At 44.9% G+C, this 13,541-nt stretch overlaps 1 protein-coding gene across 1 annotated transcript in view; it reads left to right on the top strand.

Annotated features, from left to right (window-relative positions):
• The window catches only part of Tnn (tenascin N), a 67,824-nt gene extending 54,784 nt beyond the window's left edge, over positions 1-13,040 (top strand). The window contains exons 20-23 of the mRNA XM_070034422.1: positions 3,437-3,533; positions 4,647-4,814; positions 9,876-10,039; positions 12,056-13,040. Of these exons, the coding sequence (XP_069890523.1) occupies positions 3,437-3,533; positions 4,647-4,814; positions 9,876-10,039; positions 12,056-12,196 (570 nt within the window). The 3' untranslated portion in view covers positions 12,197-13,040. The remainder of the gene's footprint in view (positions 1-3,436; positions 3,534-4,646; positions 4,815-9,875; positions 10,040-12,055) is intronic.
• Positions 13,041-13,541: the final 501 nt, after the last annotated feature.

The raw sequence follows: 13,541 nt of genomic DNA, 5'->3' as shown, positions 1-13,541 counted from the left end.
TATTTGGCAAATAGACTTGGCAGAGTTGGTATTTTCAGACTTTCTAACTGAAAGGTCAGAAGATCTTCCACAGCCACTAAATAACTAGTTGGATAACTCTGGTTACTTTTTCTGGACTGCCCATCTGTAAAATGGCATCCTATATACTTACCCTAGAGCCAGCACTCAATAGATGCTTGATAAATGATGGTTACACCTAGCAGATGAATGAAGAAGAAAGAAAGAAGCCAAAAGAACAGGGCAGCGTTAACAGAGGACACTTGAGAAGAAGGGCGAGAGCAGCAGTGCTAATGTAGTGCGTAATGATTTTCCGTGATTATTTCTAAATTCTGCTCAGCAGCTCTCTTCCTCACATATAGGACATTTTTATAGGACACGGATCATCTCATTGAGTCTTCCTAGCCACTTTGCTTACCCACTTCCATTCCTGTTTCAAAATAAACTTACCGAAGGTCAGGAGCAAAAGACTGACTCACCACTTCCTGCCAGGGAGGGTCTGTGGCTGTCTCAAAGTCTAGAACTTTCCCCCATCCACTCAGTGGTGCCATAGTTCAGCACTTCTTGGACCAGCACAGCTGGACAGGTGCTTCAGAGGGAGTCAAAGGTGAGCACCCAAGGGGAGATTCTACATGGCTGTGGGTTTCTCTGTTCTTCTCTCCCTCTATCACTCTTCCCAGAGAAAAACAGAGATTTAGAAATTTTTCCTGGCCATATTCAAAATCATGTGTTTTACTTCAGGACATATGCTGATAAAAAAGTAGAGATAGTAGGTTTTATGCTGGGAAATCTGTATTTGAATGAATACAAAGGAAACTAAGCAGAGAGAAAGAAGCAAGTCTGGATTTTGGGAAGCGGTAGTCACTTGTGAGGTTGGTTAGGACAGCCTTTAGCTTGGCTTTTATGCTCAAGTGGAATTATATGTGGCAACTCCAAGAGAGTGTTCCCAAGTGTTTTCAGGTCATAAGCACTCTTCAAGTTTACATCATATAAAAGAATCCAGTTTGCTCTGAGGAGAAATAACAGCTTCTCTATTTTATTATTTTATTACCAGCTTCTCTATTTGATTTTATTATTTTATTTATTTTTGTGCTGGTACTGGGGCTTGAACTCAGGGTCTCATGTTTCCTTTCAATTGTCCTTTTTGCTCAAGGCCTGGTGCTCTGCCACTTGAGTATGCCTCTACTTCTGGCTATTTTTCTGGTTTAGTGGAGAAAAGAGTCTCTTGGACATTTCTGCCTAGGCTGGCTTTAAACAGGGATTCTCAGATCCCAGTCTCCCTTAGGATTGTAGGCGTGAGCCACCAAGGCCTGGCAGGTAGCCTTTTGTGTCTTCTCCCTTCCATTTTCCTAATGTTTACATTATATTACATTTCTCTTGCTAAAGTCATTGGTCCTTCCCATGGCATAAATTCTAGCACCAGTTTTGCTCTCTCGTTCCTTCACCTCTCATTAGTATTTGACACTATTAACCATTATGTCTCTCAGTGGCTTCTCTGCTTCTACAAGCATCTAGTTTTCTTCCTATAGTTCTAGTTGCTTCTTCTCTCTCCCTAATGAAATCATCCTTGTACACATGTCTATTAAATATACCTAAGTCTTGATCCTGGATCATTTTCTGTTTTTACTTCTTAACTCCTATTTCCTTCCCATGTTACCTCATCCTTCTCCATAATTTGATTTCTCCATGTCTGCTCCAGTGTCTCTCCATATTCAATGGGATGGAATGGGTTATGATACAGTACAAATGCAACAATCTAACACATGAGCCTTTTTGTTCACGTGGACAATATCTATTGTAGGTTTGGTAGCCACTTCGCTTCTAAGTGGTGACACAGAGATTTAGGCTGCTTCTATCCTGTGGCTCTGCCATTTCAACATGTGGCCTTCACCATGGCATGTGGTAATGGAAGAGAACATGGAAAACTTCACCTATGTATCCTGTCCTCCTAGCGACACTCTAGCTGCTATGAGTAATCAGATGGCTTCTACGTAGCTGCAAGGGAAGCTGGAAAGGAAACCTTCTGGGCTTCTGGAGAATACACTCCCACCTTAAAAGTCTCTCCAGAACTCCAGCCCTGGCATCCAGTTGCCAAGGTGACATCTTCATTCACATGCAAAGAATTCACACCAAGTCTCCAAATGAGCTCATGACAATGAAATCTATCCTTTCTTGGAACCTCCTTTCTGAATGATGGTGGTAATGAATGTTCATCCAGTTTTTGAAGCCAAATGGGAAGAATTGTGTTTGATTCCCTTTTCTTTCCACTCATGTTCTATTATCCTGCCTGTCAAGTTTACCTTCTGTCTTCTTCTGTCTGTCCTTAGGGTAAGTTAATCCAAACTACTGTCCTCTGTCACCTGTCCATTGAAGTTGCCTCCTAACTAGTTTCCTCTCTTCCACTCTTGTTCCTGGCTAGTCTGTTCTCTACACTGAAATTAGAGATGGATCTCAGCAATATGTAAATATGAACAGTTTCATTTCCAGCCTAGAAACCATCAATAACTCTCATTGCTCTTACAATGGGCCAACATCTTCAGCAATACTTACTAAAAAGCTCCACCAGCACTGACCCTTGCTCATTTTTTTAGCCTTCCTTTTCATTCCTTCCTAACCAAACCCAGATTCCCGGTCAGATTTCTGACTTTTTGTTGTTGTTTTTTCCCCCCTTACGTATCCTGCATCTCTCAGCTACTTCCCCAAGGGAGCTTTTCTGGCTCCTTGATTAGGTTCTCCTGTTTTATGTTCTCACATCCTATTGTATATTTCCTTCATAGCCTTTGTCATGGTTAAATTGCATCTTTTATTTGATTACTCAGTCTGTCTATTTTGTTTACTGATCTATTAGCTCTACAAGGGCAGAGACCATTTCTGGTTTATTGGTTTTGTACATCATCTTGTATTGTGCCTTTTTGCATAGTTGATACACAACAAATACTTGTTGGATGAATTTTTTCTCTATAAATATTAAATGCTTGTTACATTAGAAGTGAAGTGAACTAATTCTGGGGGGAGCAGGGGAGCAAAGACAACATATAAATACAACGTGTCCCAGTTGAGTTGAATAGTTGTTGAAGGTTTCAGATCAGAACTAGCAAAAGTCTGGTCTGTTCTGTCCTTTAGAACCCATCACTAGGAACTAACCTGGTTCCCTGAGTTTTTCTGTGCTCTATAATTGAAATTTCTTAAGGGAAAAATCCTCTGCGAAGTACTAGGTATGTTTTACCATCTAGAGATCACTTATTGTCATAGTAGACAAATATATTGAATCTCTGATTAAGATCCTTTCTAAAAAATGAAGATGAGCTACTCGAGGAAGTCAGTGTAGTTCAGGTTCCTCTTATCTCCCAGCACCACGTTGGGAAATACAAGTACTATTCCCCTTCTACTTAGTTATCTGATCAGAGTATCAGAGTGAGGTTTGCATTTCTTTTCTCAGGTCTTCCAGAGACGGAACACCGGACAGCTGGATTTCTTCAAGCGTTGGCGGAGCTATGTGGAAGGCTTTGGGGATCCCATGAAAGAGTTCTGGCTTGGTATGACACCTAAGAATCAGGAGCTGGGTGTGTGGGCTGATAACTTCCTCTTTGCCCTCTTGACTAGCTGATCCGGCAGCTTGAGGAAGCTTACAACATTCCAAGAGATGTCCAAGCGACAGTGACACTGTATAAATGTGGCTATGTTTGTGGGCAGGCCGTATTGCACTCTGGGTCTGTGAAGAAGTAGGATTTTAGTCTGTATTTAAGCTCTATTAGGGTTGCCTGGGGCCTAGTTTTTTTTTTCTTTAAAAACAACAACAAATCATAGTAATAGAAAGAGTTCATTGATTTGGGATCCTGGCTTCTTCTTGGAATGACTTTCTAGCAGCCCCTGTGATTCTGCTAGTAATGCCAGACCTTGTGGGTATTAGTTTTCCCCTTCTCCCTCTGCTCTTTTCTGGAGCAGATGTTCACAGACAGTGAAATAGCCAAAAAAGCAGCAGTTGGGAAATGCGAAATTCAGAACATGAAATCTGCACATTCAGTGTCTAATGGAGTAGATGATATCTACAGTTTGCCTGAGACCAAGATCTCTTTACAGGGCTGAGAATGAGTAGCTGATCTGCTCTTCTATTTGTGAGATATGTGGATGATAAATAGAGTTGCTTCTGTCTCAGAGAGATGGAGCCAGTGGGCAGATCTATTCTACAAGCCCTTCCATAGAGGTCATTAGCATTAACAGTGCCAACAAATAAATGGGCAAGGAAATTAGCAATCCTCACTCTTATTAGCAGAAAAGACAAAGGTTGGGGCTGGGAAGGTGGCTCAGTGGTAGATCGCTTGCCTTGCATGCCTGAGGCCCTGGGTTTGATTCCCCAGCACCACATAAGTAAAAAGAAAAGAAGCCGGAAGTGGCGCTGTGGCTCAAGTGGTAGAGCACTAGCCTTGAGCTGAAGAGCTGAGGGACAGCGCCCAAGCCCAGAGTTCAGGCCCCACGACTGGACCCAAAAAAAAAAAAAAAAAAGAAAAGACAAAGGCTAAGGTGACTTTTGGCCCTATGAATCTCAGAAGCAAATGGCGAATGCACGCGTGTGTGCACACATATGCATGCGCACGCGCACACACACACACAGATTGATAGGCTATTGAAATTCCATTGCTTGCTTTCAGGCCTTGACAAGCTGCACAATCTCACCACTGGCACTCCTACCCGGTATGAGGTGAGGGCAGATTTACAGACTTCCAATGAATCTGCCTACGCTGTATATGATTTCTTCCAAGTGGCCTCCAGCAAGGAACGATATAAGCTGTCAGTGGGGAAATACAGAGGCACAGCAGGTAAGAGGGCTTCCTCACGCTCATGGTGCGCTTGCTTTTTGTTGTTCGAGGACTGGGTTACCAGGTATCTGGGGATCAAAATATTGTTCCGTGGAAGAGAATTGTTCTATTCGACAAGGGTGAGGGTAAACCAAGTTGTTACAATTAATGACCATTCCTCAACCACATGCTCCTATTATGCTCTATTGATTCAGGATTGACAAATTAGCTGAGGAAGTGAGTGTCTGTGACACATTCCATGATATGTTCAAATTTTTGTTAGGCTTCAGCAATGCTGTCATCTTTGTCTGTGTAGCAGTGTGTGTGTGTGTGTGTGTGTGTGTGTGTGTGTGTGTGTGTGTGTGTGTGTGTGTGTGTGTGTGTGTGTGTGTGTGACTATTTAAAGACAGAAAATGAAAGTGCTGATTCAAATAATAAGAACTATAGGTCTCATTAGCTTAATACAGCCGCGACCACGGCAATGAACACTTTGCTGAAAGCAGGGAATCTTTAGCCTCCATTAGCTGCTCATTGGATTTCAGCCAGTTGACACTGTGTTCATTGTGAAGGAAATGAGCAAAATTCAGCATCGTGACTAAAATGCTGGAGTTATACCAGGAAATATTTTATTTAAGAAGAGATGTCATGAGTTTATTGCTTTGATGTTAACATTTTAAAGTCTGTATTTAGACAAAGTAAGACCATTCTGACTTTGGAATAACTATGTGGGAACATGCTACCAGCTGACTGTGTAAGACACGTTCTCTCTCAGACTCACATGTAAAGAGAGGAATAAAAATACAAGGCAAGCCAGCTGGTCTTGCACCTGGAATCCCAGCTACGCAGGAGACTGAGATCTGAGAATTACAGTTCCAATCCAGCCCAGGCAGGAAAATCTATGGGACTCTTCTCTCGAATTAACCAATAGAAGCCAAGAGCGGAACTGGGGCTCAAGTGGTAGAGTGCTAACCTTGAGAACAAACAAACAAACAAACAAAAAAACAAAACTCAGAGTCAGCACCCAGGCCTTTTGTTCAAGCCCCAGGGCTGGCATTAAAAAAAATGTATACGGGGTAACGTTTGCAGTCAGGCCAGTGAAGGAAGAGCCAGGGAGTGGAGAAGGGTAAACTGAGGAGTCGGTGGCAGGAGGGAGCTCCCTACAGGACATAGGCTGGAGCTGGCTCAGAAGGAAGGGCTCACCCCCGTGGGAAGCAGGAAAGCAAGAGCTCCCTGGGTCTGCAGGAGCCTGTGGGAGAGCAAGCAAGGGATGGGGATGTACTTTTGACGGCTTCTCAAAACTGACCACTCAAAGACCTCTGACGGCAGATGACTACAAACAGAACCTGAGTGCAGGGACTTGATCTGGACTTGCCAATGACTAATACAAAATTTCTCAGAGATGTGTAAGTGTGTGTGTGTGTGTGTGTGTGTGTGTGTGTGTGTGTGTGTGTGTGTGTGTCCATCAGTAAAGCTCTTCTCTATTCTTAACTACACTCAATCAGGTAGCCTCAGCCTTTCTCAGGCTTGAGAAACACTCAGTCTCCATTTATAGTCTCTTTTTTCTGGACAGTTGATGGAGCTAGTGTGTCCTTTTGGCCCCTGTGTCTCCCCAAGAATACATCTCCCTTCTTGGTCTCCTCTCTGGGACTTCCCAAGGGCAGTCTTGCGGACTGTGGGCTGTTCATTCCCCTTTCCTTTCATCACTGTTAAATTTTTCATTTTCTGGGTCTATTTCACACAATCCAACAAATGAGCTGATGCTAATAGGAAAGTGAATGAAAAGGAGTCAACATATTTATGAATTAATATGATCCTCCTCCCAGGTACTTAATTTACATTTTAACTGTGGTTAGGGAATAATTCCCATTTGAAAGTTGTTCAGGCCAACAGGGCCAATCAGTGGAGGATGGCTTCTTCTTCTTCTTTTTTTTTTTAATAGGAAGCCTTGGGAGACTGAAATCACACAGCATTTAGGCAGCCATCTAGTCTTCCCATGTGTACTGTCATTCCTACTTTAAATCCTGAACTACAGTGGTAGAATCAGGAATTTTAGCTTTTCTTCTGTATGCAGAAAGGCTCATGTGTGGGGGGGCAGGGGGAGAGGGGTGGGGGTGGAGCAGATAGGACTTCAAATAGAAGGTGAACAGTTAAAAGTCACTAGGCATGTGTAGCTCTGCAAGTTTTTAAAACTCTGATTAGAACCAGGACATGGGCAGCCCCAGAGCAAATTTATAGGTATGCACTACCACACCTGGCTTAACTTTGTCTTACTTAGAAAGATAAGCTTGAAAATAAATCAGAATACTGTCTTAGCTGGGGCCTGATGACCCAAGTAAAGTTATTTCCTGCTTCATGCATATAGTCATCATCTGTACTCTGAACATTAGAAAGACTTCAGTTCTTACTAGGTAGGAAATCTATCTGCAAAAAACAAACAAACAAACAAATAAACAAAGTGTCCCACATAGGCTGGGCCCTGCTTTATTTTTCTTTTTAACCAGTATTCAAGGTTAGATAACCCCAAAAGTCTCTGCCTAGATCTTAGAAATCATCTCTTGGAACTTGGAGTGCTAGTTAGAGAAGCTGTGTTCATAAGAAGATGTTACGAGGGGAGTCATTATGTGTTATTTCAAGCTGCAGTTAACTATCTGCAAGCCGTCTGGAGGGAGGAGGAAATATATGTGGAAGAGTGACTATGCTTTTTTTGATTGGAAAAAACTAATGAGGACAGGGTGTTTTGGTGTGTCAGAGTGGAGGACTCTCTGACCCTGTGCTCACATCTCTTGCCTTTGTTGCGTGAGACATAAATCAGCTGCTGTTGGGATGACAGAATTGGAGGGGGAAACTGAGACCTTCCCTAAGCACGAAGTGCTACGGGTGTGTGTGTGTGTGTGTGTGTGTGTGTGTGTGTGTGTGTGTGTGTGTGTGTGTGTGTGTGTGTGTGTGTGTGTGTGTGTGTGTGTGTGTGTGTGTGTGTGTGTGTGTGTGTGTGGAATTGAATCTAGGGCCTCACATTTGCAAAGTACACATTCTACCACTGAGCTATACCTCCAGACCTACCAGCACTTCATGTGCCCTCTCCATTCATCCCAACTAAATTTTGAGAACAAAGACTTCTGCTTGTCTTTCTTTCTTTCTTTCTTTCTTTCTTTCTTTCTTTCTTTCTTTCTTTCTTTCTTTCTTTCTTTCTTTTTCTTTCTTTCTTTTTCTTTCTTTTTTCTCCTCCCTCCTTTCTCTCCCTCCCTTCCTTCCCCTCCCTCGTCTCCCTTCTCTCCCTCCCTTCTCTCCCTTCCTCCCTCCCTTCCTTCCGCTCTCTTCCTTTCTTGTGCTGGTATTGGGGCTTGAACTCAGGGCCTGGGCACTGTTTCTTAATTTTTTTCTGCTCTACCACTTGGTCCACAGCTTCTGCTGCTTCCTGATTTCTATATGTTCAGAGGCTAGCAAGGTGCTAGGGCATAGCAGGTGTCCAGGATATATTTCTCTGAATGAGTGAACAAAGTTGCAGCATGTATAAGAATCATTTGGAGGGCTCCCCCCACTCTCTGACCATGTATGTACTTTCTGGTTCTGAAGACCGGAGGTGAGCTTGAGTATTCCCATTCTAACAAGTTCTTTGGTGTTATAATGCTGCTGGTCCCAAGACCACAATGAGGGAACTACTGGTGTAGGCTATTAGAGACGACCTGCTTTTGCTAGTGTAATTGAAGTCTCCTGTTGGATTAAAGCAGCTACAGGTGAATCAGTTTCTCAGAACCTTGTGTCTTAAGAATCTCAGGATCAGTTGAGTTCTGGCTCTGCCATTTGTGGACCGTGGAACCTGTTTTAACAAGTACCCAGTCAGTGTCTAACCCCTATGAGTTCATTTTCTCATGGAACTGAGCACTGCCCTGCCCTCCTCATGGGCCTGTGAGAGTCAAGTGAGAGTCCACGTGTGAAGATGAGCCATGAACTCAGAGATTAGATATAAATGTAAGCGCCATTATTGCAGGGACTGAACTTGATTAAGCTTATGATTGATAGGGGCCCTTATTGCCTTTGATGAGCTGAAAGAGAAAGTAAACTTATAAGGGATGACAAATGGGAGAGGGAAATAGGTGCAGTGCAAGTAAAATAATTAAAGCAGATTCCAGACAGGATGTAATGAAGCACTAAATTGTACACATGTCCCTGAAGGGCTCTAGAAGCTCGGTGTGTGTGTGTGTGTGTGTGTGTGTGTGTGTGTGTGTGTGTGTGAGAGAGAGAGAGAGAGAGACAGAGAGAGACAGAGAGAGACAGAGAGAGACAGAGAGAGACAGAGACAGAGAGAGACAGAGAGAAAAGGAAGAAGGTGTGTGTGTGTGTGTGTGTGTGTGTGTGAAACACAGAGAGACAAAGTGTTAGGAGACTCAGTGAGGAGAATCCTCGGCTTTAGGAGTAGAGGGTTTGACTGTAGAAGGAGGAGTTGTTCACTCCAGACCTGGAAGGTTCCTGGTGGGTCTGTGGGATCAGAGATTGTTCCTTGGAGTAACAAGCCTGTAAAATCAGCAGGCGCAATTCCCCTCCCCGTGTCAGAAGTAGGATTTAGGATGGAGAGGATGGGATGCAGGCCTTTGATCTCCAGAGGGCTGGAAGAAGAGAAGCCAGAGAGAAGAAGGCTGTTGGGTTAACACAGCCCCACAGAGAGGAGAAGAAGTTAGGAGTGGCGGCCGCAGGCAGAGAGGCCGGATGTGTGAGCGATTCGGGAAGGAAAGATGGAAGCAAGGATACGAAGCGGGGCGTTTAGGTTTGGTTGGTTGGGAGGAGAGGGATTGCCGTGCAGAGGGAGGAAGACAGAGGGAATGCTTGTGAGGGGTGGTCAGACATTTGATGTGATTAGAAACTTCCAAGTGACAATGTTGCTGAGGCTGCTGGAGAAATCAGCCTTGAGGGTGGGCGACAGGCAAGAGATCCTGTGCCATACTCTCATTTTGGCCATTTGAGGCAGCAGTGAGTGCTTGAGCCATAGCTGAGTGGATCCTTGGCACTTCCACGTCCAGATGTTTCCTTACAGGTCCTCTTCTGGGAAGACTTTGCTGACCGCCTCCCTTTTCTTCTCTCTCACAGGGGATGCTCTCACTTACCACAATGGATGGAAGTTCACAACTTTTGACAGGGACAACGATATTGCCCTCAGCAACTGTGCCCTGACACATCACGGTGGCTGGTGGTATAAGAACTGCCACTTGGCCAACCCCAATGGCAAATACGGGGAGACCAAGCATAGCGAGGTAGGGGACAGGCAAGCATCTTTTCTGTCCCGAGCTCTGGCCACGTTCACTTCCCTTAGGGGAACTCTCCAGGCGAGACCAGTGGCTCCTCTTTCTGAGGCTTCTAGTGACAGCTGGTGATCCAGGCTTTATAGCTTTGAAGTCATCATGGCCCTCCCTGCCCATTTGCTGGTGCTCCGTATGCTCTGTATTCCAAGACTGGAGATGAATGGAAATATTGGGTGGACCCTTGCCACATAAAGACCAGTGCTGTGGGTCACACACATCCATTTGATCAGTTCATACATCGATGCTGTTGTAATCAGCTTGGGCTGCTATAACAAAACACCACAGATCCAGGGATTCGAGCAGCAGATGTATAGTTCTCATAGTTCTAGAGGCTTGACAATCCATGATTAAAGTGCCAGCAGATTTCAGTCTTGGTAGGCTCTTACTTCCTGGCTTACTATCATTTTGCAGCTTGTACATCTAGCTGTATCCTCCATAGCGGTGCAGTGGGGGGAAAAAGTGGGAGAGAGAAGAAAATTCTCTTCCTCTTCTTATGTCTCCTCGTGATTTCATCTAAATTTATTATCTACCAAAGACTTTCTTCTTAGGCCTGTCTCATTGTGGGCAAGGGTCTCAAATTATAAATACATTTTTAGTGAGGGACACATTCAGTCCATAGCCAGACATGCGTCCAGCAGTCCTCGTGAAACGACAATCATGTTCTAGTCCCGTGTTCACCTGGAAAACAGGCAGTTCTTCTGCCTCAGGTCAGACAACCAATTCTCGGATCCACTTTACCTGGTGCCACCCCGAGTCTGTGCAGAACTCTGTGCTGGACCTGTATGCCCCCGGCTGAGAGCCCCGCAGGTTCTTCTTCTGTCCCTGGCTCTGAAGCTTTCCTATCCATAATTGCTTGAACCTCCACGGTCTTCTATATCATCTTGATGCTGTCAGCCACCAGGCACCCCCTCCCAGCGTCTCGAAATTGCATCCTTGCTCCTCCTTGTCCTTAAGCCTCTGCGCTCCACAAATCCATCCTGGGTTTTGATTTTCCCATGGTAGGTCCTGAGCCTGGCCTTCAGGAAGCCTATACCAATGCTACTGTAGATATTAGCCCTTTCAATGTCCAGGTACATTTTTGGTTACTCTGGTCCTTACCAGGCTATGAGGACTCCAAATCTGTGTATGTTTTTTCAAAGTGAAGAAGAAACTCACCCCTAGGGACGCCAAGGAGGGTAGCTCATGAATTATGGTGGTAGCGTGAGGAACGGCGCAGAGATGCTGGTGATCAGAGATCAAATATTTGGAATGTGCAGCCAGCAGGCCCTAAACCAGCCCCATATTTGCTAATAAAAGACATTCATCTGGTTAATGAGCTCTTCACAGTCTGCAAGACATTTAGCTTCTTGTTTATTATTTACCTCACAAATTAAAATACATAAAATTGGTCACTTGGGCTGTTTATTGGCCAGGTTGCAAGGTTATTAAGTGAATTAAATATTATTGCACTCACCAGTCAAAAGACATAAAATGAAATTTAGTTTAGAGCCGCCCATTCGTCACCCCCAGAGCTAATATCTAAACAGTCTAAATTGAAAATGATTTTACACAATTGGCCAATTAATGTTTATTTTTGCCTTTAATTTTTTGGAAAGGCAAAGAGTGAGAGGAAACTGTTTTGCCGGTTGTTGGCCAGGTTGACCTCTGTGTTGACTTGGTGGCTGCTTTGGCCGCACCACATCCTGGGATCCCTTCATGAGCCCAGCTTCCCTTTGGTTCTCTCAGCATGTATGAACCCAGCTGCCCAGCAGAGGGCGCGTGCTTTCAGATGTGATTGTCAAGTCCCAGATCCTATGGGGGAAGCCGGGAGGCTAAAAGGGAGGGGGGGGGCACATATAGAGAGACACCAATGAAGAGAGATGTTTTACACTGAGAGACGGGGGGAGGGAGAGAGAGGGAGAGAGAGATGTTTCACTGGCAAATGAGGGTTCTATTATACTCTAACTTGAAACATTTTCTTTCTCCTAGGGGGTGAACTGGGAGCCGTGGAAAGGACATGAATTCTCCATCCCTTATGTGGAACTGAAAATCCGCCCTCATGGCTACAGCCGAGATCGTTTCTCTGGCAGAAAGAAGAGGTCACTGGGAGGAAAGATGAGAATGTTCTGAAGATACCTATGAGCAATCTTGGCGGGAGACTAGCAGCTGGGGCTGGGCGGTGTGAGCTTGGGGCAGGCGGGCGGTGGCGACTGGGGACTGAGGTGGCTCATAGCTTCTGGATTCTGTGATAGCGGGATTGTCCACAGAACACACTGTCGCCATGCTTTGAAGCTTAGAGGTCTCCCATGTTGCATTTCACCCATCTCTTCTGGGGGAGGAGGGACACTGCAAATCAGTAACATCATCGTTTCACCGCTTGGGCGGATGAAGGGACGATATTGGACCTGCAAGGTCTCCCAGCCGTAGACAGATTAGATTAGGGGAAAAATATCAATCACTCAGCACCTCATCAATTAGAAAGCTCTAGAAATTGGTGTTTAGATATAAAGCTTGCCTAATACAGATCCTTCTAGAAAGAACCAAATATTCAGGAGCCAGGGCTAAGGCAATCTGATGCCTATTGCTCCAGTTGCAACCCCGTAGGTTTTGAGGGGAAATGTGTAAATCCTATTCCCCTTTTAATTGCTGGCATTATGGGAGGAATGGAGGGGCTGAGACGCCCATTTAGGCTCAGTTCCCGCTACTCTGCAGCATGCTGGAAACCGAGGCTTGCTTATTATGGCCATTGCTCCACTCCTCAGCCATTCACATATTCACCTGCCCAGATCTTCATCTTCATGTGTTGCAAATAAATTACTATGCATATTGTCTTTAAATAATTTGGCTCCGCTACTCAACCTCCTCCCTGACTCCCCTTCACGTGCCTTTGCTATCATTTTGGAAGGTTTCTACAGTCAAGTCAGTGACCATTGAAGTAACTTAAAATTCCTAGTCAAGACAACAAACAAACCAATAAACCACTTGATTTAAAAACGTTCCCTTGTGTTCTGTTGCATGGTAAGTGCGCTTGAACTCTGCATTGACCCTGGGCGCAGGTGAAGCTGCCGTTGCTTCACTGCGGCGGCAGCTGGCTGTCTGTGCTGGCTCACCTGGGCGATGGAAAATTACGGTATTTGGGACGCAGCAGGGGTACATGGGTAGGACGGATGAATGTCTCCCCTTCAGACTGGGGGTGTAGGTTATTGCTTAGCTTTCTCCAGGTTGGATTTCCAGGTGAATGCCAATCCACACTCTATTTTTCTTTTTAATTTTTGTCAGTTGTGGGACTTGAACTCTGGGCCTGGGTGCTGTCCCTCAGCTCTTCAGCTCAAGGTGAGCGCTCTACCACTTGAGCCACAGCGCCACTTCTGGTTTTCTGGTAGTTCGTTGGAGAGAAGAGTCTCATGGACTTCCCTGCCCAGGCTGGCTTTGAACAGCGATCCTCAGGTCTCAGCTTCCTGAGACCAATTACAGG

Source organism: Dipodomys merriami, unplaced genomic scaffold (genome assembly GCF_024711535.1).
Source record: "Dipodomys merriami isolate MVZ:Mamm:240054 unplaced genomic scaffold, mDipMer1.0.p SCAF_24, whole genome shotgun sequence".
Taxonomy (NCBI): domain Eukaryota; kingdom Metazoa; phylum Chordata; class Mammalia; order Rodentia; family Heteromyidae; genus Dipodomys; species Dipodomys merriami.
The sequence above is the reverse complement of the archived record's forward strand: the minus strand, read 5'-3'. Positions and strand labels throughout refer to the sequence as shown.